Below are 16,135 nucleotides of genomic sequence, written 5' to 3' on the forward strand. Positions count from 1 at the left end.
GAAGACTCTCTTAGGAAGTCAGAACACAAACCCACGGCTGAGAGTGGGTGGGTGGTAACCACTTCTGGCCACAAGATGATCTGGTCACATAACGAATGTGTGGGACGGAAGCTCTCTACATGGGTTACTCAATTGCAGCCATCTCTGATGGGCATGAGGAAGGGCTATTCCTGATCCACAGACTCCAGCAGGGAAGGCTTGACTGGTCTCAGCAGCTGATAGACCCACTGAATGGCAATTCAAGTGTTTCTTCAATATTTGCTTATAAATTTCCATTACTATGTCTATAGTGTGTCTTTAAGGAAGAGGAATACTGAGAAATGAAATGACTTGGGTTCCACCTGGGTAGGATTTCTGTTTATGTGGGACAGAACACAGTGTCCATCATTCCTGATATCCTGTTACTGTTTGTTTCTTATCCCAGATCTCGCCTCTCTTTGGCTTCTATGTTTGCTCTTGCTCCTGTAGTGTCTTGAGTTTTTCAAGAGAAACAAATGGGAGGAATCCTGAAAGTCTCTCAGTTCAGACCTTGATAGGTCTTAAATAAATAAACCCAGGTGTTTATTTCCTGGATACTGTTTTTTGTTTGTTTGTTTGTTTTCAGTTTTAATCTTGCCTGGTCAGCAGATTCAGGCCAATTTTGAACAATTTTGGTTTTCTTTGAAGGATCAAAGAAACAGATTTTACACGTCTTTGTTGGCTATAGTTTATTTCCTTTTGTTTCTGTTTTACATTTCAACATATGAGCATTTGACAGGACAGTTCATCCATTCTACTGTTGATTTTGATGAGTTTTATGTCTCTGAGAGTAATAAGAGTAATGAGAGTAACATGATTATCTTATGGAGAAAATGGTGCACATGTGTATATGGAGTGGATGCCAACCATTATGTAATGAGCTTTGGGATGTTTTTAGATGATAAATATGGGTCATTGTTGAAATTGTAAGGAAATGAGAGAAAGTTTGTTTAAAATTTATATTACCTGGGGTTTGAGAGATGGAACCACAGGTAGTGCGCTTTCCTTGCATATGGCTGACCTGGTTTAATCGCTAACGCCCCATATATTCCCTGAGCCTGACAAGAGTGATCTCTGAGTAATCCCTGGTGTAAGCCCTGAGCACATTCAGCTGTGGCCCACATGGTCTTTGGAGGACCCTGGGTAACACTGTATAGTTCACTCTCTTAGAAGCTCTTTTTTTTTTTTTGGTTTTTGGTTTTTGGTTTTTGGGCCACACCCAGCGGTGCTCAGGGGTTACTCCTGGCTGTTTGCTCAGAAATAGCTCCTGGCAGGCACGGGGGACCCTATGGGACACCGGGATTCGAACCAACCACCTTTGGTCCTGGATCGGCTGCTTGCAAGGCAAACGCTGCTGTGTTATCTCTCTGGGCCCCTCTTAGAAGCTCTTATTCCCAGCAAACAATAGAGACCATTGCAGGGACTTGTTCTGAGTACTTGATTAGGCCTTAGATAAGAGAGGAGACTTGTTCTTAATTTCTTCCTTCCTTCCTTCCTTCCTTCCTTCCTTCCTTCCTTCCTTCCTTCCTTCCTTCCTTCCTTCCTTCCTTCCTTCCTTCCTTCCTTCCTTCCTTCCTTCCTTCCTTCCTTCCTTCCTTCCTCCTTCCTTCCTTCCTTCCTCCTTCCTTCCTTCCTCCTTCCTTCCCTCCTTCCCTCCTTCCCCCTTCCCTCCTTCCCTCCTTCCCTCCTTCCCTCCTTCCCTCCCTCCCTCCCTCCCTCCCTCCCTCCCTCCCTCCCTCCCTCCCTCCCTCCCTCCCTCCCTTCCTTCCACCATTGCAGGGACTTGTTCTGAGTACTTGATGAGACCTTAGATAAGAGAGGACACTTGTTCTTAATTTCTTTCTTTCTTTTTCTTTCTTTCTTTCTTTCTTTCTTTCTTTCTTTCTTTCTTCTTTCTTTCTTTCTTTCTTCTTTCTTCTTTCTTCTTTCTTTCTTTCTTTCTTTCTTTCTTTCTTTCTTTCTTTCTTCTTTCTTTCTTTCTTTCTTTCTTTCTTTCTTTTCTTTCTTTCTTTCTTTCTTCTTTCTTTCTTTCTTTCTTCTTTTCTTTCTTTCTTTCTTTCTTTCTTCTTTTTCTTCCTTCCTTCCTTTCTTCCTTCCTTCCTTCCTTCCTTCTTCCTTCCTTCCTCCTCCTTCCTTCCTTCCTTCCTTCCTTCCTTCCTTCCTTCCTTCCTTCCTTCCTTCCTTCCTTCCTTCCCTCCCTCCCTCCCTCCCTCCCTCCCTCCCTCCCCCCTCCCTCCCTCCCTCCCTCCCTCCCTCCCTTCTTTTGGTTTTTGGGCCACACCCAGCGGTCCTCAGGGGTTACTCCTGGCTGTCTGCTCAGAAATAGCTCCTGGCAGGCATGGGGGACCATATGGGACACCGGGATTCGAACCAACCACATTTGGTCCTGGATCGGCTGCTTGCAAGGCAAACATCGCTATGCTATCTCTCCAGGCCCTTGTTCTTAATTTTCTGTTGTTTGGGGGTCACACCCAGCAGTGCTCTAGGGACCACCACTTGGTGCTAGGTGTTGAACTTGGGACACCTACAGGCAGAGCACTCAGTTCACATGGTGATCCCTGTAGGAACTGTGAGTGATTTTTAATCTAAAACTTAAGCTGAGTAGGAAAAAAATGGCCAGTGGAGCTATGTGGTAGTCTTTTTTTTTTTTCTTTGGGTCACACCTGGCAGTGCTCAGGGGTTCCTCCTGGCTCTACGTTCAGAAATCTTTGCTGGCAGGCTTGGGAGACCATATGGGATGCCGGGATTCAAACTGCCATCCTGCTGCATGCAAGGCAAATGCCTTACCTCCATGCTATCTCTCTGGCCCCTGTGGTAGAGCCTTAATTCCTTCCCAGTTTTCTGTCTGTGGGGCATTTGTACATTTGGTTTGATGAAAGCCTGTCCCCTGATCCTTGTCCTGTGTTAGTTTTAGAGTCTGGCTGTGACTTTAGTGTTGTTCCTTTCACCTTCTTTCATTACTTGCCTTGACCCTGTTTTCATATTTTTGGGGTGGCAGGGAACCATATGGAATACTGGGAATCGAACCTGTGTCAGCCAGCAGTTTGCAAGGCAAAGGCCCTACCCACTGTTCTCTCGCTCCAATCCCCGACCTTTTTTTCTTATCTATCTAGCTTGAACTGTGGTCATCTTCCAAGTTTGTCTCGAGATTTCACTGAGGTGGTCTGTTCAGAATACTGACTAGTGATGCTGTGACATATCATCTGTTCCCTTTTTACCAGCTCCTGACTTTTCTATTCCTGAATATAAATGGGTGAATTTGCTTCTTAGCATGCCCCGAGGATTCAACTCTTAACTGCTTCCCTGAAGCCCCCAACTGAAAGAGACAGCTCTGTGCTTTGCAAAGAACTCAGAATGTAAGGGACTGATTTTAAGCAGTTCACTCTTAATGCAAGCCAGGAGGCAGGAAATGCTAACTAGCGAAGCTGGCAGTGTAGGGCTGGGTGGTTTGGGGACGCGTAGCCAGGAGAGACTGATAGAGGCATGAACGAAGAAATGGAGTTTCCCAGCCTAGTGCAGCAGGAAAAGATTTTTCCGATTGTGCAAGCACAGGGTGTTTGTTGAGATGCAAATTGTCTGCTTTGTAAGCAAGAGATATGGCAATGTTGTGGGAAGTTGGGCTGGAATATGGAGTGAAAGCTCATAGCTTCGGTCCATGACCAAAGAGCTTCATGAAGCCTAAGACAAAATACCCAGGCTTGCTCTGTACATCCATGTAGTATTTGAAAAGGGCTGGTATATTAATTTTCACTTTATTACGTTGTTTTATGAAAATATTAACCCACTTTTGGCTAAAGGTGGACTCAGAATTACAAAAGGGTCCTTATATTTCAGGAAAGGGGGAAATGTAGGTGTACCTATCTGAGACCCTGGATTTAGGTATAGCTACCTGAGACCCACCCATTTCTGGGAGGGGTCTTGGGAACCAGATATTATGTGTGACCTTACCTGCAAGATCCCGCCCATTCCTGGGAGGGGTCTTGGAATAGGTATATAAGCCTTTGAGCCAGGGGATTAGGGCCCTTACTGCCCTGCTGAGCTCGCTGGTTTTTGGGTCTCTGCGTTCTGGTCTTTGACCAGCATGGAGCCCAAAGGGAAGATGGCTGAAAGGAGTTAAGATGCAGGGCCAAGAATAACTAGTGCTTGAAAGGTTATGAGTAGGCCACACACATGTGGTGAATAGGGCATGAATAAAGATGATGCTTCCTGATGCCTGCCTGTGAGTGAGTTCTATACCCGCCGTTCACCTAACCTGGGACCCACCGGCTGAATGGGGGTTGCAGAGCCACGTGGCCTGGCGTGGCAGAGAGAAATCCACCTCCATCCATCACCATCCAGCCCCATCGTTAATTATTTGATTCAACACATCCATAGAAAACAAATGCCAGATAGTCATCATCAGATGCTGTGTGCGCCTTGGGGTCCTTCTTTGAGATCTAAACTTGAACATACTTGATGGGTCCCAACATTTATGGAGACACAGTATGAAAAGAGAAGAACTGTTGGTATGGAATTAGGTAATAGAATACAGTCAGCAAAGAAGTTGTCTGAACTGATCCTGCTACAACACTCCTTTTCTTGGAAGGAGGAATTAGTGTTCTAGAGAATGTAGCCTTTTTTGCTTGTTTGTTTTTGTTTTTTAAGCCACACCCAGTGCTGTGCTCAGGGGTTACTCCTGACTCTGAACCTAGAAATCACTCCTGGTGAGCTCAGGGGACCATATAGAATGCTGGTGATCAAACCTGGGTCAACCACATGCAAGTCAAACACCTTCCCCACTATGCTATTGCTCCAGCCCTGGAGCTTCAATGTTTAAATTTAAAAAAGTGTGTGTGTGTGTGTGTGTGTGTGTGTGTGTGTGTGTGTGTGCGTGCGTGCGTGCCACATCTGCAGTGTTTAGGGCCTATTCTGACTCTCTGGCTGTGCTGAAGGAATCAGTCCAGCTGCTTGCAGAGCAAACACCTCCCCGCTTTCCCTCCTATACTGTCTCTCTAGCATGGAGCCTTTCCTGTGAGCAGTTGTGACTTGTGTCATATTGAAGATCTGTTCTCAAGAATGGCATCATTGCCTTGCAGATAAAATAGTCCATGCTGGGTGCTGTGCTTGTCATTGACAAGCAGACCTGGATGTTCTGGTTTGAGGCTAGAGTGCCCCTATGATCCTGTCATAGCCCCCTTCATGGATTTTGTTCTTTCTGCTTTTAGGGACCTAATACCCATCATCGCTGCCCTGGAGTACAATCAGTGGTTCACAAAGCTGTCCTCGAAGGATCTCAAACTTGTAAGTAGTTTGATGTTACTGGGTTGGGTTCAGTTTCAAAAGTCTGATCATTCTAAGATGTACTGGGGGTTGCATATTTGTTATTGAAGGAGCTCCTAGAAGTGGATCCTTTTTGCAGCACATTTTATAAAGTGTGGAACATGAGACTCTTGAAAGAAGTACTTCCTCATGTTTTAGTGGCTTCTGGCAATTTTACATGGTAAACAGATATTTCTGTCTTTGAATGGAATGATGGGACATGCTCATTCTTTTAGCAACTCCCTCCCTCCCACACATACCCAGACACACAAAAGAAAAAGAAACCAGTGCATTTTATGTCAGTATTTTGCATTTTAGAATTCTACCTTGTGTTCCACAAAAGCTTTCTGATGCACACACAAGAAAATGTTTCTTGGTTGTGAAAATGAACCTTGATTGTTGTTGGCTTTTTAAAAATTTATTTTATTTAAAGTTTTTATTTGTGTGTGTGTGAAATCTTATTTCTGTACTTTTAAAGTTACAAAATTGTTCATAATTGAGTTTCAGTCATCAACACACAACACACAACACACAACACCCTTCACCAGTGCACAACCACAACCAGTTTCCAGCCACAACGACCCTTTTCTCCTTGCCCTCTCCTCTCTGTCTCTGTCTGTCTGACTGACTGTGTCTGTGTGTCTGTCTCTCTCCTCCCCCCTCCTTTCCTCCATCTCTCTTCATTTTTGACACCATGGTTTGCAATATTTGAACCATGACAGTGGACTTTCATTTTCTACATAGATTTGTAGATTTTTTTACATAGATTTATAAGGAAATCAGAAATGGCAACCAAGTATGAGCTCTCTCTGTCAGTTCTCATCTGGACACATTTATAATCTTGATACCGAGCAGGAATAATTTTTGTTGTTGTTTATTGAATATAGCTTTGTGGCTAGAGCAATGTTGCTGCTTCTGTGTAGGAGGAAAACGAATCCCTATATTATATTGAGACTTTTCCATTGAAGCCTCAAAACGAGGAGCTGGGACTTGGATTGAGACATGGCTCTTGGAAGGTGCAGGGTTAAGATTGACTGGTGGGCAGGCTGTTAACTCCGGGACTTCTCCTGGGACTGAGTGGTTGAAGGACTTTGAAGAACAGAGCCTGGATTTTGGATTCTGACTCATTTCTAAGACTGAATGACTTTGAGTAAGTTGTTTGACCTCCCTGGGCTATCACTTTATATGTGCCCATTACTGCTAGCTAGTTGGGGCATGTCTTCCTGCTCTTTAGGCAGCACACATCAAAATGACTCAATAAATGTTGGCTTCATAAATACATATCCATAGAGTTGGTTGACTCAGTGAGCAGAGAAATAGACCTGATAAAGCAAGGCAGCTACCTGGCATCTAGTTGAGATGAGGAAATGATGTATAGAAATGTAAACCTTATCATTCTGTAGTGTATATCCTTCCTCTGTTTTCATTGTTATCATAACAGTTAGATTCACATAAAGTTTGAAATATAAACAAACGTGGGAGCATGAATGATGGAAATGATAGGTAGGAGGGAAGTGTCTGCAGCCATTGTGATGGAGAGGGGGTAGTAGGGATGTTCAGAGAGCACCCCAGGAATGATTGAGGAGTTCTGGCTGCTTGCTGGGAGGGGGACAATTTACAGGACTGGGCCAAAGGAAGTTCTAGAAGAGGGAAGGAGCGAAAGAGAAAGTGAAAAAGAAAGTAAATGAATGGCTGAATGACTGAATGTCTTGCCAGGACATTTTCCAAAAGCAGGATCCTGACATCTGCCTTTTCTTGGCCCATCTAGACTTTCACCTATACTCATGATGTTCATTTTTGGAGAATGTCCCAATTGGCCAGACCAGGAAGGTCCTGCTCTTTTGTCACTATGTCACCTGCAGCATTTTATTTCAGCTGCTTTAATGGTGGAGAAAAGGAAACAGTCATATTTACATTGTTCTGGCAAGACCCACCAAGCCAGTGCTTATTGGGTTTTTTGGAGTTTTCTCTGGCAGAAGGAAGGGGAACGAACATGAGTTGACAAGCCTGCCTTTACTTTCCTCTTGTTGGCCAGATGGAAATACAGAACTACTTAGGTGTCTGTTTGAAATATTTGCTATTTTAAAATGAAAATTGCTCTTTGGCATGCTCCCATCTTCAGAAGAATAGCAGCTGTCTACCTAACATTCGGAAAGAATCATTGTATTGATTTCTTATTTTTTTAAAAATTTCCCCGTTAGGGCCCGGAGAGATAGCACAGCGGCGTGTGCCTTGCAAGCAGCCGATCCAGGACCAAAGGTGGTTGGTTCGAATCCCAGTGTCCCATATGGTCCCCTGTGCCTGCCAGGAGCTATTTCTGAGCACACAGCCAGGAGTAACCCCTGAGCACCGCTGGGTGTGGCCCAAAAACCAAAAAAAAAAAAAAATTTCCCCCTTAATGGAGTGGCCCCTGGGATCTGAGGAGTGATTTCTTCCTAATGAAAGCAGGGCTGGAATTGCCACATGTTATTTGGCATCTAAGCTTATTGGATTCCTTCTTTGCTTTGTTTTGGGGACTTCCCAATTCGCCTGGGGGCCCCTCCTGCTGTTTTCTAACCAGCCAGGATGTTGTGCCTGCACTGAGATTGTGGGGAACCATCAGAACCTTCCCACGGATGTTTTGGGGCTGCCAGGGTCACACTGATCAATGCTTGAGAGGCCATACGGTGCCAGGACTAGAACCCGGGTCTACGAAACCGGGTCTAACTTCCTGCTAGGAATGCACCCAAACTTTGCTGCTATCTGTTGATCCCCTTAGTTCACCAAAACTTTAAAACACTACATCTCCCTCTATTCTTCGGTGTAAAAGACGATGCTTTTCATATTGCACAACTATGGATGACTTGCTATGCCTCTGCCCTACTAGCATTCTGGAGAAAAGTTGGCAGAACCTTTCATGCATTTTCCTTAATAAATTTTTATTACGGTAATTATACCAGATAAGTACATGAAATTCTGGCTTCCAAGCCTCACTGTGAGAAATAATTTTCCTGAATGTTGTATGGAGTCACCCTGGAACCGTAATGGTTACTGTGGAAATGAGGAGAAGTCCTGCAAACACAGTGTCAGAGTAATCACTTTTTATCATGACAGAACAGAATCAGATCAATTTCCCCGCGTGTATTTTGTGAGACAAAGAATTTCACCCATCAGGGGTCACCATTCCGAAAATCACTCCTGTCAGCATTAATGTAAATCACCAGCAGCGTGTCAATTGGCATTAATTTCCCTCTTCTCTCCCCGAGCTGTGGGATGCCCGAGCAAGCCAGGAAGAGTGGGAAAGCACCAGTATCGATCAACTGAAGTCATCAAACTGGATATTGGGGCTGGGAGTCTTAGATGCTTGATACTTGAGGGCTTTGATGGGTTTCATCGCTGTTGGTGTTATTGTAAGATGGCTTTCCCATGGAGACTTAGAGTAGAGAGCTTGGATTTTTCACACAGCCAGGGATGGCTCAATCCAGTTGTGTGTGTGTGTGTGTGTGTGTGTGTGTGTGTGTGTGTGTGTGTGTGTGTGTGTGTGTATGTGTGTGTGTGTGTTACTGGGGATTGAAGTTCACACATGCCTCAATCCAGTTGTGTGTGTGTGTGTGTGTGTGTTACTGGGGATTGAAGTTCTCATATGCCTCAATCCAGTTGTGTGTGTGTGTGTGTGTGTGTGTATGTGTGTGTTACTGGGGATTGAAGTTCACACATGCCAGGCAGTGCTCCACTGTGGACCCATGTTGATTGCATGCTATGGCACACAGTATGGATTTTGGTTTTAAAAGATATATATATCTCATAATGGTTCAACTGGTCTGGTATTTACCATGAGATTTTAAAATCAGTTGTTTTTTTTTGGGGGGGTGCACACCGGCAGTGCGCAGGGGTTACACCTGGCTCTGTGTTCAGAAATTACTCCTGGTAGGCTCAAAGGACCATGTGAGATGCTAGGGAATGAACTCGGGTCAACTACACGAAAAGCAAATGTTAATTGCAGTACTGTTGTTCTGGTCCTAAAATCAGTTTTTTTGTTTGTTTGTTTGTTTTTGTTTTTGTTTTTTACTGCCTAGCGTGAACCAGTTTTATGGCTAAGTAATTGTGTATTTGTTTTTATTGTTTTTGTTTGTTTGTTTTTGGGCCACACCCAGTGGTGCTCAGGAGTTACTTCTGGTTCTGCATTCAGAAATCACTCCTGGCAGGCTTGGGGGGCCCTATCGGAAACTTGGGTATTGTACACAAGTCTGTTGTAGGTCGGTGGCATGTGCAAGGCAAATGCCCTACCACTGTTTTATCTCTCTGGCCTTTTTATTTATTTTTTTGAGTCACACCTAGTAAGCTTAAGGCTTAAGGCTTACTCCTGGCCTTGCACTCACTCCAGGATCACTCCTGGAAGGCTCAGGGGGCTATCTGGGGTTCAGGGTATCAATCCAAGGTTGGCCATTGCAAGGTAAATGTCCCTTACCTGCTGTACTATTGCTCTACACACCTGTTTAAAGTAATTTAAAGTAAGGAGCCACCTTTGATTATGTTGGAATGGGACGGGATGTTATAAGTATAAAGAAGGTTGTTAGAGTAAAAATTATGCACGGTTCTTCCCACTAGCGAGGCATGACCTCATTTTTCATAGCAGCAGAATTTTTGCCACGTACATTAGCCATTTTAATTGCTGTAATTGTTGTGAAGCATTTTGTTAATTGTGCTTTTGAAAAATTTTCTTAATTCTTTTTCTGCTGTGAACTCAAAGCCATGTGAATGGAATACGTTTACCCTAGGGCAGAGCCACACCCCCAGTCCATAATTGTGCTTTCTTTGTATTAACATTATATTCCCAATATTTAACCCGTTTGACAGCTCTAATAATTTTACAACCATGTAATTTTAAAAAGCAATATTCATTGACATGAAACCATTATTTATTGAAGTTTTTATTATTATTAGGTCATTTTTCACATAACCTTCTTTAGAAAGAATACTGGTTAGGAAATTTTAATAATTGCTAAGTATCCATTAGCTTTCTATCAAATATTTTTTAGCCTCCCTTTAAAGAATCTGACATATTAAGACCATACTTACCTCACCTATAAAAAGTGAATAATAATACTTAATAGTTTTATAATGAAATATACATTAAAGGCTTTGCCCAGTGTCTGGCTCAGACAAGAGCCTGGTAAAGTGATATTATTAGGTGAGAGAGACAGGACGGGGATCAAGGCTCTTGTCTTGCATGCAGCTGACCCTTTTTTGATCTCATGCACCACCTCTGATCCCCTGAGCTCCATCGGGAGTGACCCCATGGACTCAGAGAAAGATGTAAGCCCTAAAAGTCTCTGGGTGCTACCCCAAAAGGGGGTGGAAGTGACTTCATTAGCAGTGCTATCTCAAAGTCTTGACTTTTCCATTTTCAGTATCACTTCCTTTGAAAATGCCTTTTGAGGGGCCAGAGAGTAGCATGGAGGTAAGGCATTTGCCTTGCAATGTATAAGGTCATTGTTTGGAATCCCGGCATCCCATATGGTCCCCTGAGCCTGCCAGGAATGATTTCTGAGCATGGAGCCAGGAGTAACCCCTGAGCGCTGCTGGGTGTGACCCCCCCCCCCCCCCGCAAAAGAAGAAAATACCTTTTGATATTCTGGAGATTAAAGGAGAGGCACCACAGTATTAACTACATTCTGGATTACCAGAATGATCTTTTTTTTCCCCCTCTTCCATCTCGTTAGTTTCTCTCTCTTTTTTTTTATCTTTATTATTTTTTATTATTTTTTTTATTTAAACACCTTGATTACATACATGATTGTGTTTGGGTTTCAGTCATAAAAGGAACACCACCCATCACCAGTGCAACATTCCCATCACCCAAGTCCCAAATCTCCCTCCTCCCCACCCAACCCCCGCCTGTACCCTAAACAGGCTCTACATTTCCCTCATACATTCTCAATATTAGGACAGTTCAAAATGTAGTTATTTCTCTAACTAAACTCATCACTCTTTGTGGTGAGCTTCCTGAGGTGAGCTGGAACTTCCAGCTCTTTTCTCTTTTGTGTCTGAAAATTATTATTACAAGGGTGTCTTTCATTTTTCTTAAACCCATAGATGAGTGAGACCATTCTGCGTTTTTCTCTCTCTCTCTGACTTATTTCACTCAGCATAATAGATTCCATTACATCCATGTATAGGAAAATTTCATGACTTCATCTCTCCTGACAGCTGCATAATATTCCATTGTGTATATGTACCACAGTTTCTTTAGCCATTCGTCTGTTGAAGGGCATCTTGGCTGTTTCCAGAGTCTTGCTATGGTAAATAGAGCTGCAATGAATATAGGTGTAAGGAAGGGGTTTTTGTATTGTATTTTTTGTGTTCCTAGGGTATATTCCTAGGAGTGGTATAGCTGGATCGTATGGGAGCTCGATTTCCAGTTTTTGGAGGAATCTCCATATTGCTTTCCATAAAGGTTGAACTAGACAGCATTCCCACCAGCAGTGGATAAGAGTTCCTTTCTCTCCACATCCCCGCCAACACTGTTTATTCTCATTCTTTGTGATGTGTGCCATTCTCTGGGGTGTGAGGTGGTATCTCATCGTTGTTTTTGATTTGCATCTCCCTGATGATTAGTGATGTGGAACATTTTTTTCATGTGTCTTTTGGCCATGCGTATTTCTTCTTTGTCAAAGTGTCTGTTCATTTCTTCTCCCCATTTTTTTGATGGGGTTAAATGTTTTTTTCTTGTAAAGTTCTGTCAGTGCCTTGTATTTTTTGGAGATTAGCCCCTTATCTGATGGGTATTGGGTGAATAGTTTCCTCCCACTCAGTGGGTGGCTCTTGTATCCTGGGCACTATTTCCTTTGAGATGCAGAAGCTTCTCAGCTTAATATATTCCCATCTGTTATCTCTGCTTTCACTTGCTTGGAGAGTGCAGTTTCCTCCTTGAAGATGCCTGTAATGTCCTGTAGTGTTTTGCCTATGTGCTGTTCTATATATCTTATGGTTTTGGGCTGATATCGAGGTCTTTAATCCATTTGGATTTACCTTTGTACATGATGTTAGCTGGGGTCTAAGTTTAATTTTTTGCAAGTGGCTATCCAATTGTGCCAACACCACTTGTTGAAGAGGCTTTCCCTGCTCCATTTAGGATTTCCTGCTCCTTTATCAAAAATTAGATGGTTGTATGTCTGGGGAACATTTTCTGAGTATTCAAGCCTATTCCACTGATCTGAGGACCTATCCTTATTCCAATACCATGCTGTTTTGATAACTGTTGCTTTGTAGTACAGTTTAAGTTGGGAAAAGTAATTCCTCCCATATTCTTTTTCCCAATGATTGCTTTAGCTATTCGAGGGTGTTTATTGTTCCAAATGAATTTCAAGAGTGTCTGATCCACTTCTTGAAGAATGTCATGGGTATCTTTAGAGGGATGGCATTAAATCTGTATAATGCCTTGGGAGTATTGACATTTTGATGATGTTAATCCTGCCAAATCCATGAGCAGGGTATGTGTTTCCATTTCCGTGTGTCCTCTCTTATTTCTTGGAGCAGAGTTTTATAGTTTTCTTTGTATAGGTCCTTCACATATTTAGTCAAGTTGATTCCAAGATATTTGAGTTTGTGTGGTACTATTGTGAATGGGGTTGTTTTCTTAATGTCCATTTCATCCTTATTACTATTGGTATATAGAAAGGCCATTGATTTTTGTGTGTTAATTTTGTAGCCTGCCACCTTGCTATATGAGTCTATTGTTTCTAGAAGCTTTTTGATAGAGTCTTTAGGGTTTTCTAAGTAGAGTATCATGTCATCTGCAAACAGTGAGAGCTTGACTTCTTCCTTTCCTATCTGGATTCCTTGATATCCTTTTCTTGCCTAATCGCTATAGCAAGTACTTCCAGTGCTATGTTGAATAGGAGTGGTGAGAGAGGACAGCCTTGTCTTGTGCCAGAATTTAGATGGAAGGCTTTCAGTTTTTCTCCATTGAGGATAATATTTGCCACTGGCTTGTGGTAGATGGCCTTCACTATATTGAGAAAGGTTCCCTCCATTCCCATCTTGCTGAGAGTTTTGATCAAGAATGGGTGTTGGACCTTATCAAATGCTTTCTCTGCATCTATTGATATGATCATGTGGTTTTTATTTTTCTTATTATTGATGTTGTGTATTATGTTGATAGATTTACGGATGTTAAACCAGCCTTGCATTCCTGGGATGAAACCTACTTGATCGTAGTGGATGATCTTCTTAACGAGGCATTGAATCCTATTTGCCAGGATTTTGTTGAGGATCTTTGCATCTGCATTCATCAGTGATATTGGTCTGTAATTTTCTTTTTTGGTAGCGTCTCTGTCTGGTTTAGGTATCAAGGTGATGTTGGCTTCATAAAAGCTATTTGGAAGTGTTTCTGTTTGTTCAATTTCATGAAAGAGTCTTGCCAAGATTGGCAGTAGTTCCTCTTGGAAAGTTTGATAGAATTCATTAGTGAATCCATCTGGACCTGGGCTTTTGTTTTTCGGCAGGCATTTGATTACTGTTTTAATTTCATCAATGGTGATGGGGGTGTTTAGATATGCTACATCCTCTTCCTTCAACCGTGGAAGATTATAAGAGTCCAAGAATTTATCCATTTCTTCCAGGTTCTCATTTTTAGTGGCGTAGAGTTTTTCAAAGTAGTTTCTGAGTACCCTTTGAATCTCTGTCATATCAGTAGTGATCTCTCCTTTTTCATTCCTGATACGAGTTATCAAGTTTCTCTCTCTCTCTTTCTTTGTTAGGTTTGCCAGTGGTCTATCAATCTTGTTTATTTTTTCAAAGAACCAACTTCTGCTTTCGTTGATCTTTCGGATTGTTTTTTGAGTTTCCACTTCGTTGATTTCTGCTCTCAACTTTGTTATTTCCTTCTGTCTTCCTATTCTTGGGTCCTTTTGTTGAGCATTTTCTAGTTCTATTAGCTGTGTCATTAAGCTACTCAGGTAAGCTCCTTCTTCCTTCCTGATGTGTGCTTGCAAAGCTATAAATTTTCCTCTCAGTACTGCTTTTGCTGTGTCCCATAAGTTCTGAGAGTTTGTGTCTTTATTGTCATTTGTTTCCAGGAACCTTTTGATTTCCTCCTTGATTTCATCTCGGACCACTGGTTATTGAGCATGAGGCTGTTTAACTTCCAGGTGTTAAAGTGTTTCTTCTGAGTCCCTTTGGAGTTCACAAATAATTTCAGAGCCTTGTGGTCAGCGAAGGTAGTCTGCAAAATTTCTATCCTCTTGATCTTATGGAGGTCTGTTTTATGTGCCAGCATGTAGTCTATCCTGGAGAATGTCCCATGTACATTGGAGAAGAATGTGTATCCAGGTTTCTGGGGATGGAGTGTCCTATATATATCCACTAGGCCTCTTTCTTCCATTTCTCTCCTCAGGTCTAGTATATTCTTGTTGGGTTTCAGTCTGGTTGACCTGTCCAGTGTTGACAAAGCCGTGTTAAGGTCCCCCACAATTATTGTGTTGTTGTTGATATTATTTTTCAGATTTGTCAACAGTTGTATTAAATATTTTGCTGGCCCCTCATTCGGTGCATATATGTTTAGGAGAGTGAATTCTTCCTGCTCTACGTACCCCTTGATTAATATAAAATGTCCGTCTTTGTTCCTTACAACCTTCCTGAGTATAAAGTTTGCATTATCTGATATTAGTATGGCCACTCCAGCTTTTTTATGCGTGTTGTTTGCTTGGATAACTTTTCTCCAGCCTTTTATTTTGAGTCTATGTTTGTTCTGACTATTCAGGTGCGTTTCTTGTAGGCAGCAGAAGGTTGGATTGAGTTTTTTGATCCATTTAGCCACTCTGTGTCTCTTAACTGGTGCATTTAGTCCATTGACGTTGAGAGAAAGAATTGTCCTGGGATTTAACGCCATCTTTATTTCAAAATTTGATGTGTCTTTTGGGTAGTCTTGTCTTAGATTAGGTCTTTCAGTTTTTCTCTTAAGACTGGTTTTGTGTCTGTGAAGTTTCTGAGCTGTTTTTTGTCTGTGAAACCATGTATTCTTCCATCAAACCGGAAAGTGAGTTTTGCTGGGTATAGTATTCTGGGTGAAGCATTCATTTCATTCAGTCTTGTCACAATATCCCACCACTGCTTTCTGGCATTGAGCGTTTCTGGTGACAGGTCTGCTGTAAATCTCAGGGAAGCTTGCTTGAACATGATTTCCCCTTTTGATCTTGCTGTTTTCAGAATTCTGTCTCTATCTGTGGGATTTGTCATTGTGACTAGGATGTGTCTTGGGGTGGTTTTTTCTGGGGTCTCTTTTGGTTGGTACTCTTCGGGTATGCAGGATTTGATCACATATATTCTTTAGCTCTGGAAGTTTCTCTTTAATGATGTTCTTGACCATTGATTCTTCCTGGAAATTTTCTTCCTGGGTCTCTGGGACTCCAATGATTCTTAAGTTGTTTCTGTTGATCTTATCATAGACTTCTATTTTCGTCTGTTCCCATTCTTTGACTAATTTTTCCATTGTCTGCTCATTTGCTTTAAGTTTTTTGTCCAATCTCTCCTGCTGTATGGAATTGTTATGTATCTCATCTTCCACAGCACCAAGTCTATTCTCAGCTTCTGATACCCTGTCCCAGAGCTTATCCATTTTGTCATTCACTTCGTTTACTGACTTTTTCAGTCCTGTTAGTTGACATGTTATTTCAGTTTGGAGTTTTGTCATTTCTGCCTTCATATTTTCTTGGTTCTTATTAGTGTTCTGTTCAACTCGATCCATGGTTTCTTGGAGTCTGTTGAGCACCTTCCATATTGCTAGTCTAAAGTCCTTATCTGAGAGGTTGATTAGTTGTTCAGTCATTATCTGGTCCTC

At 42.2% G+C, this 16,135-nt stretch overlaps 1 protein-coding gene across 2 annotated transcripts in view; it reads left to right on the forward strand.

Moving 5' to 3' along the window:
• The window catches only part of CARMIL1 (capping protein regulator and myosin 1 linker 1), a 343,844-nt gene that overhangs the window by 160,150 nt on the left and 167,559 nt on the right, over positions 1–16,135 (forward strand). For both annotated transcript variants that reach the window (XM_049764942.1, XM_049764943.1), the window contains exon 9: positions 5,223–5,298. In XM_049764942.1, coding sequence (XP_049620899.1) covers positions 5,223–5,298 — 76 coding nt within the window. The remainder of the gene's footprint in view (positions 1–5,222; positions 5,299–16,135) is intronic.

Source organism: Suncus etruscus, chromosome 18 (genome assembly GCF_024139225.1).
Source record: "Suncus etruscus isolate mSunEtr1 chromosome 18, mSunEtr1.pri.cur, whole genome shotgun sequence".
NCBI lineage: Eukaryota > Metazoa > Chordata > Mammalia > Eulipotyphla > Soricidae > Suncus > Suncus etruscus.